General features: G+C 44.1%; 1 protein-coding gene across 1 annotated transcript; it reads right to left on the bottom strand.

Moving 5' to 3' along the window:
* Nucleotides 1-4,602: 4,602 nt before the first annotated feature.
* Nucleotides 4,603-22,521, bottom strand: LOC115774191 (serine/threonine-protein kinase PAK 6-like). Its single transcript, XM_030721343.1, has 11 exons — nucleotides 22,275-22,521; nucleotides 18,543-18,649; nucleotides 16,020-16,096; nucleotides 11,188-11,445; nucleotides 8,113-8,685; nucleotides 7,328-7,777; nucleotides 7,123-7,256; nucleotides 6,923-7,049; nucleotides 6,070-6,195; nucleotides 5,639-5,773; nucleotides 4,603-5,340 (listed from the first exon to the last, which is right to left on the bottom strand). The coding sequence occupies exons 4-11, from the start codon at nucleotides 11,392-11,394 to the stop codon at nucleotides 5,173-5,175; spliced, it is 1,920 nt and encodes a 639-aa protein (XP_030577203.1). The 5' UTR covers nucleotides 11,395-11,445; nucleotides 16,020-16,096; nucleotides 18,543-18,649; nucleotides 22,275-22,521; the 3' UTR covers nucleotides 4,603-5,172.
* Nucleotides 22,522-23,620: the final 1,099 nt, after the last annotated feature.

The following is a 23,620-nucleotide window of genomic DNA, read 5'->3' as shown; positions in this document are numbered from 1 at the left end:
GAAATAAAATGATTCTGCTTTAATGTGACTGAACAGCTGACACAAAGTCCTGCAGCTGGTTTAACCTATGAACTCGCGGTTAATGGCCTGCAGGTTATGCTAATCTCTGACAGGGAGGTGAGCTGTGATGGGCTGAAGTGTGTGTCTCTTTATCTCTGACGGTCGAAGCTCCAAATAGAAACCGGAGACTCTGGAATCAGTTTTTATCTGTAACACGAGGACGGGGCAGCGTGAGGACTCGCTCTGAACCTCAGCGAGCTTTAAAAAGAACTGCAGAAGCTCACATTAACAATCCTGTCTGTAATGGGGGAAATCCAACACAAATCAACAGAAGTTTCCCATCGAGAGCTCCTGAAAAGACTTGTTAGATTTTTGTTTCAGAGCTACGGAGGCTTATAAAGGCCAAACAGCCACAGAGGAGGAAGGCACATGAGCTAAAAATCTGCATGAGGTTTGGCTCTGATTGTTTATGTGCCATGAACCGAAGCTCCGGCTGAAGAACGGTGTGCAGACGAAGCTGGAACGTTCAGCTTTTCTAACCTTTAAATCCTCACAGAGGAACGATAAAAGCAGCATCACTGCGGCTGATCACCTGCACGTTAAAACAGCTTTCAGCCACTGAACACATGAACTCATGAAATCACAGTCTTCATATTTTAGGTGTTTTTTAATCTCATCTGCTCTGATCTTTTCTCACATTTATGTGCTTTAAAGGTAATTAAACATTAAACTCATAATAAGTAGACTTCTTAGTTTTAGTCTTTGGCATAAAACTTTCTCTGTGGGAATGATTCTGTAACTAGGAAGAGGAGCAGCTGTTTGTTTTTCTGCACATTTATGAACACTGGCTGACAATTCAAGCTGCAGGAGGGCCTGCAGTCCTGTGTGTAAGGAAGCCTCTAAATATGACGCTTCTTCATTATGATTCAGCATTTTTGAGCCCGTCATAAATACAGGCGACGCCCACATGAAAGTTTCAGGGCTGAAAAATGCATTTAACCTGTGTTAAAACAAACTCACTCCAAGACTCTCAGTCTGAAGACTAACCCTCTGTGTGCAGCTGTGAGCATCAGTGTGATGATCCACCACAGTCTGAATGAGCTGCAGTTTGATGCCTGTGACGGAGAGCAGCAGGAACCAGCGTCAGTACCTGGATGTTTGATCTGCTTCTGATGGTTCATGGAGGAAACTTCACGGTGTTTCCATTAGTATCTACTCAGCGCGGGTCAACTCGACTCGCCACGGTCTTGTTCTGTTTCCATTTTAATTGAGGACGACCTCGACGTGGGTGGAGACGATATAGCACTGTGGGCAGTAGTGTCTTGACGTAATTTGTATGCAGCTCAAAACACAACACAACAATGGATGAGATAGAGGCAAGCTAACAGCTGATGCCAGTTTAATATCATCATCATGCATATGTCCCAATGTTTCTGTCATGGTCCGGGGTCCTGTGGACCCCATGTTTTGTTCTGCTTATTTTGTCTGTTCTGTTCGGGGTTTCTTTTGGTTGTGGGGTTTGGTTATGTTTTGTTTTCTGGTTCTTTGTGTTTCTCTGTGTCAGGTCTGCGTCTTTGTTCCCCCGTTTGGCTTCCCGTTTTATTTTGATAGTCATCAGGTCACCTTCAAACTGCGCCGAGTCAAGTCGAGCTGCGCTGAGTAGATACTAATGGAAATGCAGCAAAAGTGCATTGTGGGTAAATAAAGGACAGATGTCTGCTCAGAACAGGTGAGAGCAGATGAAAGGTTTTCTTTTTAACCTACACGTGACACCAGGACCGTCTTCCAGCTGTGATTGGCTGTATATACAGTAGCTTGAAAAAGTGTTCATACCCCTCAAACTTTCTCACATCTTGTCACCTTACAGCCACAAACTTAAATGTATTTTATTGAAATTTTAAATTATAGACCAACACAAAGTAGCACATAAGTTTGAAGTGGAATGAAATGATACTGGACACGATTTCCAAAATTTTATTCAAATAAAAGTCTGAAAAGTGTGACATGTATTCATTCCTCTTTTCTCTGATACCCCTAAATAAAATCCAATGCAATCAATTGCCTTCAAAAGTCACTCAATTTGTTAAGAGTCCAGCTGTGTGTGGTTTAGTCTCAATATAAAAACACCTGTTTGGTGAAGGCCTCAGTGGTTTGTTAGAGATCACAGTGAACAAGCAGCATCATGAAGACCGAGGAGCTCACCAGACGCTGTGGATCAGGGTTAGGTTATAAAATCGTGTCCCTAGCTTTGAGCATCCCAAGGAGTACTGCAAACCTACCAAGACATGACTGTCCACCTATACTAACAGCTCGAGCAAGGACAGCACTGATCAGAGGAGCAGCCAAGAGGCCCGTGGTCCCTCTGGAGGAGCTGCAGAAATCCACAGCTCAGGTGGGAGAATCTGGCCACAGGGCAACTAAAAGTTGTGCACTCCACAAAAGTGGCCTTTATGGAAGAGCGGCAAGAAGATAACCACTGTTGAAAAAAAGATGCGAGAAGTGTCATTTGCTTTTTGCCAGAAGCCATGTAGGGACACAGCAAATGTGGAAGAAGGTGCTCTGGTCAGATGAGACCAAAGTAGAACTTTTTGGCCCAAATATAGGTTCCGGTGCTGTGCCGGTATTTGAAGCATTCAGCAGTTTGTCCACCGTTAACTCACTCGGTGCTCGGCTGAAAAACGGGTTCTACTCCGGCCCCGCAAGCCAGCTGGATTCAAATCAAGAACGCGTGACGAAGGCGGCAGAAGGGCGTGACTCTGCCGTCTCAACATCCAGTTTTCTACCATATTACATGTGTATTACAGGAGAAAAGAGAAGCGATTTTCACAGCTGTGAATTAGGTTGGGCTCTAAGGCTGAACTTGCTGCTTTGTATCAGTTCATATCACAGATAGAAGGACACAAAGTGCGTACTTGTCGTCTAATCTCTGTCTGTGTTTCCCTCTGTGCTGCACACAGATGCTGCAGTAGTTTGGTTTGGACCCTAAAACGTATTCGCAGCACAGAAAGGAGAGCGTGTTCTCCCACGTTTGTGCGCTTCAGCTTCCGTGTCCAGACGAGGACCCGCCCACGCTCATACGTAAAGGAGCAGTTCACAAAGCGCGGTGGAAACGTGGGCCCGTTCTTAAGCGGATCGCCGGTTCATTGGAACCAGCACTGGCACGAGCACCAGCTCCTCAGCGGTGGAAACGTGGTCTGTGTGTGGTGGAAAAGTAACACTGCTCATCACCCTGAACACACCATCCCCACTGTGAACCATGGTGGTGGCAGCATCATGGTGTGGGAGGCTTTTCTTCAACAGGGACAGGGAAGCTGGTCAGAGTTGATGGGTAGATGGATGGAGCCAAATACAGAGCAATCCTGGAAGAAAACCTGTTGCAGGCTGCAAAAGACCCAAGACTGAGATTCACCTTCCTATGAGACAATGGCCCTAAACATGCAGCCAGACATGCAGTGAAAGGTGTCTCTACTGATACAGGGGGTGGATACTTTTGCACGTCACACTTTTTAGATTTTTATTGGATTAAAATTTTTAAAACTGCATATAATTTTCATTCCGCTTAATTATTTTGTGCTGCTTTGTGTTGGTCTGTCACTAAAAATTTCAATAAAATAAATTAGAGTTTGTGGTCGTAAGGTGACAAAATGTGAAAAAAGATGAATATGAATACTTTTGCAAACCTGTCCACAACTCTCACACACATGTAAAATATTCACAGTGAGAAGGTCAGCTTTTGCATGTGTCATAATTATGAAGAAAACAGACAGCCCTCCTCCTGCCGCGATGAAGCAACTCCAACAGCAAAGAAAGCAGCTGATTCGTTCAGGGTCCAACCAGGCTGTCTGCAGAGCTGCACACACACGCACGCACGCGCAACGCACGCACACACGCACACGGCTAAGTGTTGCCAGGTTGTGGTGACAGATGGCGTTTGTTTGTATAGAAACTTCGTGGGTTCAAGGGTCATGCAGGAGGTTTTCAGGAGAAATGAGATTACGGTTGCAGGCATTTCTCTGAGCTCCTCCCACCAAACACATACCTGAGCTTCACACAGCAGCTCCAGGAGATAATCCTGAACAACCTGATTCACCAGCTCCCACCTCTCCCTGAATCTGGTCTGAGGATGACCTCTGCTCAGTCTCCCACTTTTAAACGCTGAAAGCAGAGGAATCGAGGTCAACTCGTTATCCTGGAATGTTACTCAGGGTTCTTTGAATGGTGGCTGTATGTGGATGAAAACTGAAAAATCACTTTGTTTGGGAAAAGATGAATATTTAATCCTCAGCTGGTGTTTAAATTAAAATCATGGAGTTAATTTTTTTTGGTAAGAAACCAAAGAAAAGCATTTAAGGGTTATTAGAATATTACCGGAGCAATCCAGCCACTTTTATTTTCATTTCCTTTCATGATATTTTGAATCAGTGTGATTAGCATAAATGAAAAAGGTTAGTTGTATTTTCACATCTGAAGAAGTAAAAATGTTTAGAACATCTGGATCCTCCTGCGCTGTGTTTCATGATAAGCTTTAGTTTCAAAAATAGATTTTCTACCATTCAACCAGGAAACAAACAGAAACGAGGTTAAATAAAAATTTAATCTGCATTGTGTACAAAGTCACATTCAAACTGTGCAAAGCTTCAACAGGAATCCTGAGGAAGAGCTTCTCATCATCATCACAAGAGAAAATGATCCATCCATTAGCTCAGTACCAAAATGTGCCAATTCCTGATGAAGAGCTTTAAATCAGCAGACTGAAGCTGATTTCTGTTGGTCAGCAGTGACATAATGATCGATTCATTGATTGTTTTATTAGCTCTGATACAGAGAGAAACTTCCTGAAGTCAGAGGTTCGTCCTCGGCTCCGCTGAAACTAATAAATGTTTGATTTCACACGTTTGTGTGAAGCTGCTCTTTAAAAGGAGCTCTGAGCTGTGATTTTATGATAAAGGGTTGAATTTGTCTGCTGAAATGTTTTTATAAACAACAATCTTTGGAAACATGAAGGAACCTGAAAATGTAGCAAAGTTTGAATTCTCCATTTAAAAGCTACAGAACTGGAGGTCAAAGGTCAACCTGGGAGCAGAGACCAACAGGTATTCAGGAAATCTGACATCTGCAGCCAATCAGAGATGAGCTAATGTTTCACTGTGTGTTTCAGTGAGTTTCAGGCGTTCAGCAGAGCGACATGCGTTTGCGGTGCTGCTCCACCAGGGGCACGAGGCAGCGCGGTGACCCCGCCTGTAACATGAACGGGTGCTCCAGCAGGTCGGCGGCGCTGCTCCTCTGCACCGTGTCGCGGGTCAACATGCAGCCCAGGAAGTCCTTCAGCACTGGAGACACCTGGGCACAAACGTAGTGAGGACCTCATCAGCCACCGTCAGTATGGAGAATTATATCATCAGCAAATGCCATAACCAATCAGGGCCCCACAACCATGTGTTAGCTGGTTAGCTAGCATTTGAGTAACTGAGCTTCAGAAAAAAATCTGATGTTTTTAGATTTAACTTACAGAAAAATGAAGATCTGACAAATAAAAATTTGAATGACTGCATTCTAAAGTCCTCATAATGCATGTTCACACCTCGGGTCCTCCCTACACATAAATAAATATAAGGCTGAGTGTGTGTGTGTGTCTGACCCTTTGGATGTTCTTGACGCCCGGCGCTGCTTCATCTCGCAGCTTCTTCATGGCAGTGATGGGTGTGTCACTGAAATATGGTGGCTCTCCATCAACCATCTCCACCACCATGATTCCCAGAGACCAGATGTCCACCTGAGAACAGGAAACAGTAAGAATTCACCTGTATTAAGATATCTTAATGCTTTTATTTTGAAATAAGATCTAGATATTTATCTATTGGCTATTTTCCTTTTTTGTTTCTAGTTTTTATGCTAATCTGCACTATGATTTGATTGTTGATTGATGATTTGAGTGTGATTAATAGTTTGAAATGACTTAAATACTAATATATTTGTTTAACCTCATTTTCTAGATTGAACTCAGTTTGGACTCTTTTCTGACTCTTAAATAGTAAATTAGTTGGCAGGAACATCCTTGATCGTTGTTACCTCTGTGCCATACGGCGTTTTGGCGATAACCTCAGGAGCCATCCAGTATGGAGTCCCAACCAGAGATTTCCTCTTTGGGACTTCTTTGCTGATCTGAGCGCAGAAACCAAAGTCTGACAGTTTGATCTGCAGCAGGACAAAAGAAAAAAAAAGATGATAGTTTTACTAAGAGAAAACCATTCACTGAACTTCAAGAAGCTTTCTGAACCAGGAGCTGTCACTGAAAGTGAGAACTGGGCTCTAAACATCATCTTCCAGCTGTCTGCTTAGACTTCTGATCGTCCACATGTTTCTGTTACCGATAATCAGTCGGCAGGGTTTAAGTTGTATTTGACTGACATCTGGTATCTGTGGACAGGTTTAATCAGTCAACACTGGTGGGTTAGGATTGCCTAATAACCTGAATAAACTGAAAAAACAAGATGCTTGAACGTGACTCTCCAGCAGGAGGCGCTTTCTTTACTGTAAAGTGTTTCTTAATAACAGTAGTACTATCGGTCAGATGAAATCTGGTGCACACCATTAGGAACCTTTGTTGGTCAGGTAAAATATTTACTTTATTTATACATGTGTCTGACTTTGACATGATGAATTGCCCTTTATAAGTTTTTATTTATTTATTTTATTTTATTTTTTTACATGAAAAATAGGTTGCAGTATTTCACCAAAGGTGGTCTCCAAAGCTGGTTCTCACAAACACTAACCCCTCGGTCTAACCGTTTCATGGGTTTTATGAAAGGTGGTCCTCATCAGGCATGTAAAAGTCTAGGGTCCTCACCATGTGATAAACACAAGTTTGTGTGTGTAGGATCAGGTGGGAATTAATTATGTCAAAGAAGAAGAAAGGTGTTACCCTGCCGTCCAGTGTGAGCAGGATGGAATCGCTCTTGATGTCACGGTGGATGACGCCCTGAGAGTGGAGGTAGGACAGCGCCTGCAGGACACCCTCACACACCGTCGCTATCTGCTCCTCATTCAGCCTGAAGCACACAGAAACATGATGAACACTGAGAACATATACCAGACGACACATTTGAGTGACTTCCAGCTCACCTTGTCTCACTGACGATGTGGGTTAGAGCACCGCCCTGCAGGTACTCCATGATGACCCACAGCTCCTCCTCCACCAGAGCACTGCGGTACATCTCCACCACATTCTGATGCCGGTAGTCCCTCATGATCACCACCTGAGACATATCAAATCAAGATGAGTGACCCTGAAAACAGGTAAATTGCCGCCCATGTCCGCACGCCGTACCTCATTGAAGAGCAGCTCTCGCCGCTGCTGTTTCCTAAGATCCATCATCTTCACCGCCACCTGCCGCCCACTGTGCTTTTCCCGGGCAATGCAAACAACGCCTGTGGACCCCTCTCCAATTTTCACAAAGTTCTCCAGAGTCATCCTCGGGTCACCAGGGTCCACCACCATCTGCAGCGCCCCCTTGAACTGCTCGTGAGTCACTTTTGGAGGAGCGCCGTCAGGTCCCACCTGCTGGGGGGAGGCGGCGGGGTGACCTGGAGAGCTGGTGGGGGTAGGGTGGGGCTGGGAGAAGACGTCCTGAGCTGTTGGGTTTGGAGATTTCATAGGAGATTTCACAGTGAAGGCAGAGGATGGGTGGGGCAACCGCTGAGGTAAGGTTCTACCTGTGATAATGGGACTGCTGGTGCCATTAGGAGGGGGCAGCAGGCGGGAGGAGGGGGAGGCCAACTGGGGGAGAAAAAGAAGAGATGCCAAATTAATGCTTCTGTTTTTGATGTTTTCCTGTTTCCCTTTTTATGCTGAGCTACGCTAAGCTAGCTGTTTCTTTCCTGGATATATCTGTATTTTATATTTATGCTAAGTGAGCTGTTTCCTCTATTTGTTCTAATCTGAACTCATGAATATCTCTCATGTCCCATCTTTATGCTTAGCTTAGCTCTTTCACCTTGTTTCATGTATCAATGCTAGCCTTTTACTTCATATATTTCAATCTGTCCACAGGGGACCCATTCTGGATTAATTCATTAAAATATGGAAGCGTTCCTTTAAACGGTGAGTCTCACCTGGAGGTCGTAGGATGAGTGTGGCCTTCTGGAAGTTTCTCTGGAGGAGGACAGCAGGTCAGGTAGGTGACCCACACCTTGTCGTGGCCTCACCTGTGGCCTCCTGGTCTCTACAGTCTGTAGAATGTAGTGACAGGGAGTTTTCCTGTTTCGTAGTTCTGCCCCCTCACTGTGGGCATACTGTCCACTTGGTTCACCTGTCCTCTGAGGTGTCTCTGGTGTGAGGGGCTTGGCCTCAGATGGAGAGTCCACCTGGCAGGTGGACTTGGCTCTCTGCAGAGCCCCATTCAATTTAGGGCTGCTGCTCTCATTGCACACCTGTCGGATCCGGTCCTGCCAGTAGGTGGAGCTCCCACCAGTTTTTACGCTGCCGCCACGGCGAATCAGCTCCTGGTACTGGTATGACTCGTCCTCAGCCAGTTCTCCCAGCCGGCCCATTGAACGAGCACGTTTCCGTGCCGACGGACTGCTGCGGCGCAGAGAGTTGGAACTGCTGACGGACACACGGGTCATCTCAGAGATCACATGACTGATGTAGTCTCCATGACCGATGAAGCTGCCTCGAACGATGGTCTGCAGGAAATAAAACAAAAATAAATAAAATTGATTGTTTTTAGAAAATAAAAATCACTGCACACCTCACCACCGTCTCACTGTCCTCATCCATGACCTCCATCACAGACTCCTCTGCCACTCCTGACTTCCTCATGCAGGACCACAGTTCCTCTCTCAGCAGCCTATCACATGCTTTCTCTATCAGTCTGGCCCGTGACTGGCTGCTGACAGCACAGCGGCCATTTTTTAAATAATTGCTCAAAATTAAAATAATTCACACATTTTCCCTTTGATCATGTGGCAAATGCTCAATAATTCCTCATAACTTTCACAAAGGAAACTATTGGCTGGTTATGGCCTTAAAGTTCTACCACATCATCAGTTTTGACAGCTTCCACCACTGCTGCTGAAAAAGCCACCGCTGCTTCGCTGCACTTTGGAGATGGTAAATGGACTAGTTCTTATATAGCGCTTTTCTACTCAGATATGAGCACTCAAAGCACTTACACAACACGTTTTACATTTACCCCATGCACACCCATTCATACAAGCACTTCCATGATTAATTAATTAAGCTAAGTGCTTTAATTATTTAACATTCACTCACATTCATACTCCGACAGAACGGTCGGAGAGCAACTTGGGGTTAAGTATTGTAACGTTGTAAACACACTTCCACAGTCGCAATATTCACAACAAAGGTCGTCTTTATTAACAGAAAAACGGCTGCTGTAGGCCACAGCCACACCAACCACAACTACAACAGCGGAACAGCAACACACACACACAGGCAAGCTCTCGGTCTTTTCTCTCTCTCCATGCTGCCTTCACGAACCTCCCGAACAGTCCGAAATCCCACAACATCAACACGCTCTCTAACTAAGAGAATCGCTACATTATCTTGCCCAAGGATACATTGGCATGCAGCCTGCAGTAGCCAGGAATTGAACCACTGACCTTCCGATCAGTAGGTGACCTGCTCTACCTACTGAGCTACAGATGGCTGAGCTTGTGAAAGTGTGCACTTTGAGAATTATGGTGGAGATTTTGCTGGTGACAAACACAAAGATGACATCGTCACCTGTGAGATCAAGTAGCCCTGTTCTAGCTCCAGAAAGACACAGCGAAGCTCTTTCTGACCTCCTCCTTACTTCTCCATCAACACTTTGAAAGCAACATCACATCTGTAGTGCTCTTTCTCATCCCTCTGCAGTTACTACAGCTCTGCACATCAGCCTTGTTCTTAAATATCAATAGCATGCATGGTCAAAAGTCCACTGCCCTTGCTCTTTTAGACATCTCCAGACCTCCACAGGTGTGCCATTTATTTATGTATTATTTCAGGATTTAGGCATATTTAGCATCCCAGCACATCATAGCATTATTTTAAATTGCTTTTTATCCAGCAGAGCCTGATGATGTTAAAGTTTATGCTAAAGAGTTCTTTTAATGTTTCTATTTAGAGGATACCAACTGATAAACTACAACTACAATACTAAAGTAAAAAAACTCAGAGTACAGTGGAGTTTTGACCAGTTCAGGTTGGTACAAACTAAATTAAATTAAATTCCCATGAAACATGCAGGAAATTCTTAGAAACACTTCATTTACCGCCACTACACTGAAGTTAGAAAACATGTTTCCAACAAAAGGAATCAGGAAGTTTATTTGAGGATCTAAACATTTCCTGGAGATGACTGTTTGCGTTGCAGCTGAAAGACCTGCAAAGATCCAACTCGATCTTGAAGCCTTTGCCTTCAGGATCATTTCAATCAGCACCTTTGGTGGGCAGATGGCTGGAGTTCTTCAGGCTTGATTTTTATGTTCTGTGCAGAAAGCTGTGATCGTGTTTAATATCTCTTAGTGTTAAAATTTATTCTGGGCAGCTTATTATAAGTCGTTCCAGCAGTAATCACATGCTGTAATATCCACAGAACCTAGCTCCTTAAAGTTGTTCATCCCAGCTCATTAAAGTGGTCAGAACATCATCACTCCTTCTGTTCCACCTCCTGAGGAAGACCGTGGAACATGGTTGAAGGTCTAGCTGTTTTTTCACACATAAATGTGTCACTCCCACTGACCTGACAGTAAAAACAATAATCCACAAATCAGTTTTCATCTGTAGCTCTGACGTTAAAGTAGATGCAGATGTTGGGCCAAAACACAAACAAATGTGATCAGTAATTTCTATTCATCTGACATGGTGCTGGTATCTGCAACTGAACATCAGAACTGATGGTCAAAGCATTTCTACCATAACGTTTAATGATTTAGATCAGGGCTCTTCAACTCCAGGCCTCGAGGTCCGGTGTCCTGCAGGTTTTAGATGTGTCCCTGATCTAACATACCTGAATCAAATGGCTGAATTACCTCCTCAGTATGCAGTCAAGTTCTCCAGAGTCCTGCTAATGACTTCTATATTTGACTCAGGTGTTGAAGCAGAGACACATCTAAAACCTGCAGGACACCAGACCTCGGGGCCTGGAGTTGAAGAGCCCTGATTTAGATAATCCCTCTCACCTTTTTGGGTCCAAGTTCAATATCAGTGATCCTAGAGGGGTCCACCAGGGGGCGTGGCCTCCTCAGTTTGTCAATGACGCTCTGCCATTGCGGCGGCAGCCCCACGTAGCATCCTGTGGAGACATCAAATGATGTGTGGACACGATGCTGGAAGTCCTGTGGTGCCGAGATCTCCAGCCTGTGCTTCTTTTTCCTGCGCCGGAACATTGGTACAGCAACTTGGCGGCGACAACAGCTGCAGTAGCCAGGTAATGAGAGCTGAGGGAAACAGCAATGATACTGGTAATCAGACGGCAACATGATGGAAGTCTCCAAAATTCACACTGAGCACACACAAGGAGTCAGAACACTGATAGCTCCTCTTCCTGCTCAGGTGGATCACCTGAACAGAGTCATATGATCTACCCCTCCCTTTTCAGCAAAACACAAACCGACCAAACAGCCCAGGTGACATCTCACCTGCGTGCATCATTGACAGCTGCAATGTGATCAAACGGTACTGAGCTGAAACTAAATCTGAGTCTCTCTTCAGTTTAATTTGGTGAAACTTTATAACAACAAAAACATCTTTGTGCTGACTGCAATTTGTTCATGTAAATGGGGAGTCTTCTTCACACACTAAGGTTAATTATGGAGTTCCACAGGGTTCTGTGCTAGAACCAATTTTATTTACATTACACATGCTTCCCTTAGGCAGTATTATTAGAAAGCACTGCATACATTTTCTTTGCTATTCAGATGATACCCAGCAGGTTTCTTCCTATTAAAAGGGAGATTTTCCTTCCCACTGTCACCAAGTGCTGCCCATAGAGAGTCGTTTAGATTGTTGGGTTTTCTCTGTCATTATTGTAGGGTCTTTCATTTACAATAGAAAGTGTCTTGAGGTGACTGTTGTGACTTGGTGCTACATAAATAAAATTGAGTGAATGAAACTGAAAACAGATATTTTCTGCAGACAAAGGGTTAATTGATAAACGTTCATCCTCCTTCAGAGTATAAGAAGTGTTGGATGTTAACAGGCCAGCAGGACTGAGACTCCTGTAGAGATTATTGCCTCAGAGTCAGTGTTTTTTAGGGTTTGTTGTTCAGATATGAATGAATGTTCCTGCAGCCGTTATTTAACCCCTTAACTGGCAGCAAAAAAATCACCTGACAAAAACTACATAACACCCTCTGGTTATTATTGGCTCTGAACAACCCATTTCATAGCCTATTAACTGGCTGCGTCTGGTCCGCCGGCCGAATGAAGTGCATTTATATGGCAGGCTAGACCCGCCCATTTTGACTGACACCTCATTCGGCCAATCATGTTAAGAAATGGGTTTCCCAGAGCCAATAATACTCAGAGGGCGTCACGTAGCTTTGTCAGGTGATTTGGTGCAGCCAGTTACATGATTGGCCGAATGACGTGTCAATAAAAATGGGAGGGTCTAGCCTGCCATATAAAAGGGACTACAAACGGCCCGTCACCGGGCCCTTGCCAGTTAAGGGGCTACCAGGGTGTTCTTTTATTTTGGTGGGAAACTGTTCTAGGCTTAAATGTTCAGCACATGCTAATAAGAAGAAACTGGACTACAGTTCAACTGTTGCTCATTTGCAAGTTTTCTGAACTTCACATCAATAATAACTGGTTATAAGTCAGTTTCTGTGACTGTGTGCCACACATACACTCACTTCATTGGCTGCATATGTTCAAGTACTCATCATTCAACTTATTAATGCTTGTATATAATCATATATAGCCAAAACATGGCTGATTATATACAAGCATGGGGACTGTGGATGGCTCGGGTCCCCTTGGTCTTTTTCTTGCATTTTTTTCATATGTATATATTTTTCAGATGCAGTTTGTTTTGTGCAGAGACATTCAGTACCAGTCAAAAGTTTAGACACAGCTTTGAAATCAGTGTTTTCTCATTATTTAAAATATTTATAGATATACATATTTATAGATTTATACTAAAGTTATCCAAACTATGCAGAAATACATATGGAATTATTTAGTAAACAAAAAGTGTGAGAAACACTGCTTTTCTGCATGTGTCTTGGTCACAGGGGCAGCAGCTGCAGTGTAAATTTTCACTTTACTTTTATTTCCTCTCCCCGTTTTCTTTTTTTCTACCTGCTCTTTTCCTGCCTGCCAGCTCTGGTGCTGCCATATTACACTTGTGTGAACAACCGTGGATGAATAGAGAAAGAAAAACACTAACAAGAGGAGCCTACAGAGAATTTATAGAGCTCATCTTTGAAAAGCAAATATGTTTGGCACAACATTCAGATCATAATTCTGACTGCAAAAGCTGCCAGACAGGACAGGCTTAAAAAAACAAACATGCATGTAGACGACCTACTGAAGGTCAAACTGAGGCACAGTCCACACAGACTCACTGGTCTCAGTCTGTGCAGATACATTCAGATGTAGGGTCAGAATCCTTCCTGCCTACAGTTCAGGCTGCTGCTGGTGTGATGGTGTCTTGACAATCAAATTTTAACTTTAGTCTTGTTAAATTTGCAGAGGTTTTGTTTCAGTCTGTGAGTACACTGTCCCAGCAGATACCACCACGATGCAGTCATGTATGTACCATCCGATCGCCTGGTAAGACAGCACAAACCATAACTGCACAGATAGATTTGGTAGATGGCTCTTTAGATGCCCATCAGTGGCTGTGGCATAATCATCGCATAGGAAAGTTTCTGTGTCAGAAAACAGGGTCCACTGGAAGACTTACAATCAAGTTAAGGGATAAAGAAAGAGAGGAGGTTATGATTTTTAACTTTTAGGAATCATTTCAGATTCACAAACAACCTAACATCCTCCTTTAATCAACCTCTGACAACAAGGAAAAGAAAACTCCTGTTTGGTGGCCTCATACCTCAAGAATATTCTAACAGCCTCAGAGCCTCCTTCTAGATCCATCTAAAGACAATCACAGTAAACTAAAACCAAACTGAAATAAAAATAAAGGGCTGCATTTGTCAAATAAGTAAAAGCTGAACAATATTCTGCATTGAAAAAATAGAAAATAGGAAATAGAAAGCTTTTACTGTCATCACACACAGAGTATGATGAAAATCACAGTTTGCTGCCTTCATAAGAAACATAGTGTAACAGCAGTTTGTATGCACATCAAACAACACAAGGACTTACACAAATACACAAAAACTAACCAAAATTCTTCATTTTTAGTCTGATATCTTCAGATGTATGAGCAGATGGACCATCAGGAAGCACTGATGCAGATGCTGAGTGAAACTGGGATGCCTGCTTGGCTCAGACTCGGAGGTTTTTACTCCAGTACCTGATCTGATGTGAATGTCCCCTACGACAGTAATTAAAGACTGATGAACTGGCTCAATGGACAGAATTTGTGGCGCAGTGAAGTAGGCCTCAGGATCGTATATTTACTTTTTTCTGATGATGTGGTTCTTCTGGCTTCATCAGGCTATGACCTCCAGCTCGCACTGGGGCAGTCCACAGCTGAGCGTGAAGGGGTGGAATGAGAATCAGCACCTCCAAGTCTGAGGTCATGGTGCCCACTCCGGGTGGGGGAGGAGTTGGTGCTCCAAGTAGAGGAGTTTAAGTATCTCAGGTTTGAGTGGACTGACAGATGGATTTGTGCAGCATCTGCAGTGATGTGGATGTGTTACCATGAGCTCTGGGTAGGGAGATACAAGTGTCAGAAAAAAGCTTCCTCTGAAGGGTGACTGGGTACAACAAAACCCTTAGAGACAGGAGGACGCTGAGGACATCTGGAGTCATCCAAGGTGATGGCCTGGGAACGCCTCGGTGTCCCCCCCAGAAGAGCTTGAAGAGGCTGGGAGAGGGAGGAGCATCTGCTTAGCTTGCTGCCCCTGAGACGCAGGTACGCAGGTACGCAGGTACGCAGGTACGCAGGTACGCAGGTACACAGGTACACAGGTACGTAGGTACGCAGGTACGCAGGTAAACAGGTACGCAGGTACACAGGTACGCAGGTACACAGGTACACAGGTACGTAGGTACGCAGGTACGCAGGTAAACAGGTACGCAGGTACGCAGGTACGCAGGTACGCAGGTACACAGCAGAAAATGGACGAATGCATCACAAAAACTGCTAAACCTAAAATAAAATTAAACATTTTCAAAGCATAAAAACTAAAGTGAAACAAGTAAACCCACTGTGGAAACTAAACTGATTACATAAATGCTGTAATAACTCTACATAAACCATCACACTGTAGATCTGAATTTGGATAATCAGCATTCTCCAGGAAGGCCCGAACACTGAAATCCTTTTTTAATGATTTCACAGTGTTATAAATGTTATTTTTGGGAGTTACAGTTTAGTTAAAGGCCCTCATGTGTGTTTATTGGAGTTCACACAAAACTAAAACCAGCTCTAAACCCTGAGCAGCAGCATCAGTTTCATGGAACTATTATTTTTAATGAAAAATAATATAAATACAGAAATATAATAAGTATACAAACTGTTCTTTTTAAACAATATGTGATGTCATCAGGTTTATGTCTCTTTTATATTTGTGTTAATAAAGTTTATTGAATGGAAGCACAAGCAAAGTGGGTGTGACTCACACGGGTAATGTGGACATGATGAGGAGCAGCAGGCGTCCAAACTGACCCGACTCAACAGTTAGGTCACCTTCATCAGCCTCCTCATCATCACACATATTTGAGACTAATAATCACATCAGTTAGGACCGATCACAGGGTCCTCAGAGGGTCTAAAAGTCAAAGTAGTCTACACACACACACACACACACACACACACACACACACACACACACACACACACACACACACACACACACACACACACACACCCCTGTCTCACCTGTGTGTAAGTTGGTGTATCTCCACCTCAGGTAAACCAGGTCCGGTTCAGTGCTGATCAGATTGCTCCACCTCAGCCTGAAGGGAAAAGCAGAGGTGATTCCTCATCATCATCATCATCATCATTTGCTCACCTCCTCTGACTGACCGGATGAGATCACTCACATCCTCCTCCACACCCACTCAGCAAACAGCAGGAGGAGGAGTTGCTTATTAACCTGTCACCTTCCAGGTGTTCCTGTCTCAGAAAGGGGGTGGAGCTCAGGTTTGACCACGCCCACACAGAAAGGGCTTGCCCACTTTATAAAAGCCACCTGTACAGGTAATGTTTTAATACTGCCCTCTTTTATTATTCACTTGTTTCTTGTTTTTATTTTAAGTATTTCCTCTTTCAAAGCTGTTGAATGCTTTAAATTCTGTGAAGCACCTTTAGAAGTAAAGTCTGTTATCCTTCTTATCATTATTATCTTTGCTCTTCTTCCCAGAGGGGCCCATTTAAGCCACTCGGTGTGCTTGGTGAACAGAGCAGCTGCCCGCAGCCTGAGGTTACATTTCCATCAGGAAGCATCAGACTCCCCCCCTCACCAAATTCACTGGGAGTATGTCTGTGTAGGTTCCAGGTCGTGGTCGTCTCTAGAGCTTGAAAAAAGCATCTGTGATGAGAGGTGAAGGGGCTTCAAATAACTTGAATTGACTGCAGGTTTCTTCCTCTTAAAGGGAGTTTTTCCTTCCCACTGTCACCAAGTGCTGCTCATAGGGGGTCGTTTGGACTGTTGGGTTTTCTCTGTATTATTGGAGGGTCATACAAAGTGCATTGAGGCGACTGTTTGTTGTGATTTGGCGCTATATAAATAAAATTGTATTGAATTGAATTGAATCCCAACCTTCCATTATTGTAGTGTTGTGTAATAATGGTTTGAACAGACTGTTTTGTGTGTAGTAAAGGACTTCTTCCTGACTGCAGTCATCGTTCCTCCCATTTCTGAAGTGACATGCTCGCTAAGGGATCATTCACAATAATCGACATTTTCCAAAACGTACAAACTGTACGCCAAGGGGGAAGGGGATTAATAGCCAACGTACTCTTTTTAAATAGTTAGAAACTGTAGGTCAGTCTCTGGAATTTGAGCGCTGCTGCCTGGCTGCCAATGCGTGAGGCATCCACCCCACTGCGCCGTTCTGTGGTCTGCAGTGATATGGCCTCCGGTCTGGTCGATCAGTTCAAAGGCCTCATTGAATTCTCTAAAATAGGCCATCATTGATTCACAAAATGACTCTACTGATGATATTAGACAGGAACAAGCTGCGAGTGCGGCGCAGCAGGTGTGGAAAGCAGCCAAAGCCGCCGGAGATAAATTCAACAAGAAGCATTGTTCCAAAAATTTAAACCGTATGCAGTAAACTGCAGAAAACGATGATGGATTTATTCACAAGGTCTGTACCTTAATTCTACACGTCCCTGGTGTGTTTTCATCTATGCTGGCTCTTTGTGTGTAATCTAGTGATTGGTGGCTGGAACTGTTGCCAACTTTTGTGTAACAAAACTTGCTGTCAGCTGTCTCAAAAACCGCTAGAAGTTGCTAAAGGATGGCTCGAGGTCCGGGGGCGTGGGGGTTGGGATGTCCCCCTTGGTCCCAAAGAGAGGTCCGGGAGATGCCGTAGCACCCTCCTTGGCCAGCTCTCTCAAAAAAAAAAACACATTTTTAACGTCAGTGGTAGTTTTTAATCCTCAAGAGTTTTTATCCTCAGAGAGGACAAAGGAGGTCACACCAAACTCTGACTGTAAACTGTTTTTGCTGCTTATACTGCATGTCCATGTATGTTTGCACATAAATCTCTACACCTATGTCCCATGTTGCTGCCAAGTGTAAAGAGATAAGGATGAATGAAGACCTTTGTGCAGCAGCGTGAGTCTGCTGTGGATCGTTACATCACGGCTCCATCCATACAGAGAATATAAACCGGATTTTTTCTTCCAGAACCTCACTGGTGAGTTCCACCTTCCACCATCTTCCTGTACCACAGAAGCTAAAAACATGCTGATTTTTGTTAGAGAGCGCCCTCTCTGTTGACTTCCTGTTCCACAGAGGGCGCTCTCGGACTCATCCAGAATGGGTGGAAACAGGTGCCTGTTCTGAATCCTACACCCACCAATCAGCATGCATTGGCAGAGTCCCAGCGTTTTATGGGTAAAATCATCCTTCAGTGTGATTCACATCTTCATGAGTTTCTGTTCATCAGCTGCTCATTTCCTGGTTACCCTTTGGCCTTGTAAAGTGTCCGGGCAGGTGGAGCAGTTATAGTTTTATTTGTAGGGAATTATTTCTGTGTTGCTGTGAGTCCCTGTGACCTTTGACCTGTGATCCCATGTGCACTCTAACGCTCGCTCTACATTGATTCATTCTCATTAAGCAGCTCTCTGCCCACTCACTGTGAACACAGCCGTTAACGTGTGTGTTCCCACTGTGATTCCAGCTGTTTCAGCAGCTGTGTGTGTCAGGGTGTGACCGACCTGCTGACATACCTGAGGAAACAGACATGACCAGGCAGCTCCCCTGTGACTCCTCTCTGACTGGAACCACATTCATCCCCATCCACAGGCAGGCTTCCTGGAGACAGCGCCCCCACTGGCTGCAGGAACAATGACAGATCACAGCAGGAAGTCAGGTGACCCAGTCACACTTTTATGCAGGTACCAGGAAAACTCTAATATTACAAATTCATACTATATTTAATAAAACTGAGTAGTGCTAACTGCTCATTTATTAATAATCACAATAAAATTATTACAAATTAAAGTGAAATAAAAATAACAAAAAATTACAGGAAGTCAAATGAAACCACAGACACAATAAAACTGTTAAACACTGACAGAAATGAACCAAAACAGTCACATTTAAACACTCTGACTACAGTACTGTGCAAAAGTCTTGAGCCACGCCTCATTTCCTTCTTTGACTTTTGTGATTAAAGTGCTCTTGAGCAACAGTTCTCCAGCTTTGGGTTTGTTTAATCCCGGCACTGTGAATCATTCCAGCTTAAAAAGGCTCCAAACTCAGGGACGAACCAGTTCAATTCAATTCAATTCAATTTTATTTTATTTGTATAGCGCCAAATCACAACAGACAGTCGCCTCAAGGTGCTTTGTATTGTAGATAAAGACCCTACAATAATACAGAGAAAACCCAACAGTCTAAACGACCCCCTATGAACAAGCACTTGGTGACAGTGGGAAGGAAAAACTCCCTTTAAGAGAAAGAAACCTCCAGCAGAACCAGGCTCAGGGAGGGGGGGTCATCTGCTGAGGGGGGAGACAGAGATTAATAATAATTAATGATTAAATACATTAGTGGGGTATAAACAAAGTGCATTATGGGAACCCTCCAGCAGCCTAGGCCTATTGCAGCATAACTAAGGGAGGGTTCAGGGTCACCTGATCCAGCCCTAACTATAAGCTTTATCATAAAGGAAAGTTTTAAGCCTAATCTTAAAAATAGAGAGGGTGTCTGTTCCACAGAAGAGGGGCCTGAAAGCTGAAGGCTCTGAGTTGTTTTAGATTTGTGTTGACACATAAACAACTGAGCAAAGAACCAGTTTAAACTGACTGTTTATGCTCTTTGTTACAGCAGCCGTCACAGAAACACATCATTTGTTCACTTTAGCTGAATCTATGAAACATGCCAAAGAGAACTCAGACCAAACAGCGGTTAGCTGCTAACAAATCTCAGCACGTGTGCAGCGTGTCCTGATAAAATCAGAGGAAACTGGACACGAGGAGGACAGAAGAAGAAGAAGGCCTAGCAGAAAGTCCCAAATCCAGCAGACCTGATGCAGGACCTGAGAGACACATAGAAAATATAAAGAAATGAATGGAGAGCTTTGGACAGCAGTGAATGAGATGGAGCAGTAAAATCTAAGTGAAACATGAAGTGATGCTTAATGAATGCAAGCAAATGAAACTGCACAGAAATCCAAACGAAGTAAAATTAGTTGAAACAGTAAAGTAAACATTATTTTCATGAAAAATGATGAGCTTTAAATACTGCTGTATCTTTGCTTTGGTGCTAAAAGGTCAAAGTTCAAACTATAAGGTGGGACCTCACAGTGAGACTGATTGTGAGCAGGTCTGCTGAACCTGAAGTCAGAGTTTTCAGCCATGAAGGCGTCTTTCAGTTGCTGTGGCAACTGATGCTGATCAGTGGGTCCTTGGTTCGAGGGTGTCAGTGATTCAGATCCTCTCTGCCTGCATTAAATCCACTCAGTTATCTGACTAACAGCACCGAGTGAAGGTGAGCAGGAAACTTACAGCACCTTTCAAAATAAAGGCTTTTATGTTTGCTCCTAATCTTCTGCCAAACAATCAGCAGTCAGAGCTGAATCCACTGCGCACCTTTAATGTCTGAAAGATTCAATTTTAACTCAGGTCAGGTCACAGCATTAAAGATTTTCTCTTCCTCATATGTTTCATGTTCTTCAAAGATCTCTGTGCTCCTCTGAGAGTCTGACTGAAGCAGAAAAAGAGTGAGAAGATGCTTCAGATGCCTCTTTTTATGCACTCAGAGCCTGAAGCAGAAAGGCTTAATGGAGGACGTTAACTGCAGCACTGATCCCCATTATCCCTGCCTGGGCAGACACTGCTGAATCAGCTAAAGCAGTAAGAGCCTGGAGGTGGTGAACGTGCTCCAAAGTTACAGCCCTGCAGAGAGAGCAGAGGGACGCCATGTCAGCTGGACCATCAGAGGAGACACAGCATCACCAAAGACCTGATTCACTTTACAGTAACTCACATCTGAAGTCAAGATCCAGAAAACTGGAGCAACGTTTTTCAACAGCAGCAACACCAGACGGGCAACTAAACACCAGGGGGCAACTGAACGTCAGAGGGCAAAGAAACATCAGAAAGCAACTAAAAACCAGGGGGAAACTGAATATCAGAGGCAACTGAATATCAGGGGGCAACTGAATATCAGAGGGCAACTGAATATCAGAGGGCAACTGAATATCAGGGGGCAACTGAATATCAGAGGGCAACTGAATATCAGGGGGCAACTGAATATCAGAGGGCAACTGAATATCAGGGGGCAACTGAACATCAGAGGGAAACTAAACACCAGAAGGCAACTAAATTGGCTGTGGGCGTGTATGAGTGTGTATGAGTGTGTATGAGTGTGTATGAGTGTGTATGAGTGCGTATGAGTGCGTATGAGTGCGTATGAGTGCGTATGAGTGCGTATGAGTGTGTATGAGTGTGTTCTCGCAGTGTGAAGCGCTTTGGGAGGTCAGTGAGAGCAGAAAGTTAACTCCAGTTCATTTCAAACAGGAAACATGTTGCTGTTCACAGATCAGTTATCCTTTCACACCAAACCACCATTCATAAAGATCAGCTTACCACACACACACACACACACAGAGTCAGGTGCACGGCCAGCCTGTTGCCTTTAAACAGAACAGAAACGTTTCTGTGCTTCAACCAAACTCCACTCAAATATTGTCTGATTTAACACGTGTGTCAGACGTTCTGTCAAAATGGGCCTTCAAACCTGCACCGGACTAAATAAAAGACAAAGGAGCAGACCGATCCTCAGGAGAACAAAACAGAACCAAGCTGGAGTCGAGTCGGGAGTAAAACGGTATAAGTGAGTGACTCTTTAATAGTGTGAATAAAGGCAGAACTGAAGTCAGGTGTTGTTTTCAGTGTGAAAGCCTCCACCCAGAAAACCGTGTCTCAGATCTCCAACTGCAGCGGTGATCATGTGAATTCTGCTGGAATAAAACCATCAAAACTGGCCTTAAAGACGCCAAAGAGTCGAGTGAATGTTGTTCTCAGGTAAAAGGTTTCCACCTTAACTGTGTCTGCACAGCTCTTCTTTCAGCGAGTGTCCCCCTCTAGTTCTAGAGAGAATGCTTTTACGTAAACATTGAATCACCTGATATCACAGGGTTATGGTACCATGAGGAAACTTTAAGAGGGATCCCCTCCTGTTCTAAGGACTGTATACTGTGTCAGAAAGGTTCTATAGAGAACCCAAACCTGGGTTTAAGTAAAATTAGACTGCTGGCAGCAAGAAGGTCTTCACAGCTCAGGTAAAGTTCCACGTGGAACCTTAAGAACTGGGTTCTGTAAAGTACCTTTAGAACAGGTCTCTTTAAAGTCACAGTGCTGGTATTTGACACAGGCTGTTATCTAGAACGAGTGTGGATGAGACCTGTGGAGAACCGCTTAGTTTAAACTCAAAACACACACACACACACTCACCTGGCTGCAGAGTCCAGGTGCGTCTGGGTGAGTCGTTCCTGTTGTTGTCCTCCTCAGACAGACTCTCTCTCTCTCTGCTGCTCCTCTTCTTTCTCCTCCCACCGTGTCTTCCTCCCTCCCCCACCTCGCTCGTCCTTGTCTCAGCTGGTTTCAGGTGGAGGAAGGAGGAGTTTGAATCTTTCACATTCAAAGAAGCTTTATTGACAGGACACACTGCAGCAGCAGAGTGAGAACTGCAGCCCATCGGGGGTAAAACGGTATAAGTGAGTGACTCTTTAATAGTGTGAATAAAGGCAGAACTGACAGGTGAAGTCAGGTGTTGTTTTCAGTGTGAAAGCCTCCACCCAGGAAACCGTGTCTGAGATCTCTGCCTGCAGCGGTGATCATGTGAATTCTGCCGGAATAAAACCATCAAAACTGGCCTTGAAGACGCCAAAGAGTCCTAGAGTGAGGAGACAAAGAGGCGTTGAGGTTTGTGAGTGTGCAGGCTGCAGCACGCCTCGCTCTGCCCTGAGGCGGGGGAGGAGTGAGTCAAACCGCCAGACTCCCTTCACTTTACTCTAAACTCTGCCCCACAGGATCAAACAGGAACCAGTTTGATGTCACGTAAAGCCAGTTCACTGTGTTTAAACTGAGGTTTGATTCAGACTCACTGTGCCAACTAAACCAGGGTTCACATCATCTTCCTTCAGCTCAGTCACATGACACCAAGATCATCTCATTTACCTGCGCTCCCTGTTAGATTCTCTTTTAGCCATTTCAGGGTCATGGGGGGGTGGGGGGGTTTGGTTGTCCCAGCTGTCATAGGGCGAGAGGTAGGGTACACCTGTACAGGTCACCAGCCTGTCACAGAGCTAACACAGAGAGACAGACAACCATTCACACCTATGGGCAGGTAGCCTAACCCCACTCACTGCATGTCTTTGGAAAACCAGACATGAAGAGAACTTCTTTCAGAGAACAAATCACCAGTTCTCAGGGGAACAAAAATCTCAGCCTTTGAGATTCAACACTCAGATTTGGCTCAGATACACCGACACAATGAACCAGGCTTAACCCAGAACCTGAATCCACTTTAATTGCAGCAGTGTGTGTGCCAGCTGGGATTGATAACCCATCACACTGTAGAACAAAGTTTGAGAGGAAAAATGTAATAATCAGCTGTACAGGAAGAGCATGCAAGTATTTACTTTACTTTATTCATTTTAAAAGCACTTTAAAAGCAGAAACCCCAACAAAGTGCTGTACAATAAAACAAGAAAAACATCAAGAACACAAACAAACGCAATAAACAGACAATAAGAATCTCAATGTGTATTAAAAGCCAAAGAATAAAAATGTGTCTC

The sequence above is a fragment of the Archocentrus centrarchus genome, chromosome 24 (assembly GCF_007364275.1).
Source record: "Archocentrus centrarchus isolate MPI-CPG fArcCen1 chromosome 24, fArcCen1, whole genome shotgun sequence".
In the NCBI taxonomy this organism is placed as follows: Eukaryota; Metazoa; Chordata; class Actinopteri; order Cichliformes; family Cichlidae; genus Archocentrus; species Archocentrus centrarchus.
This window is presented reverse-complemented; position numbering and strand designations above follow the sequence as displayed.

What these genes read in the sequence shown, in the direction of transcription:
- LOC115774191 (XM_030721343.1), bottom strand. Translation starts at nt 11,394, where the DNA reads ATGTTCCGGCGCAGGAAAAAGAAGCACAGGCTGGAGATCTCGGCACCA. An exon ending in CACATCGTCAGTGAGACAAG is followed by an intron (nt 7,050 to 7,122) that starts GTGAGCTGGAAG and finishes TGTGTGCTTCAG; the next exon opens with GCTGAATGAGGAGCAGATAG. An exon ending in TGCTCACACTGGACGGCAGG is followed by an intron (nt 6,196 to 6,922) that starts GTAACACCTTTC and finishes GTCCTGCTGCAG; the next exon opens with ATCAAACTGTCAGACTTTGG.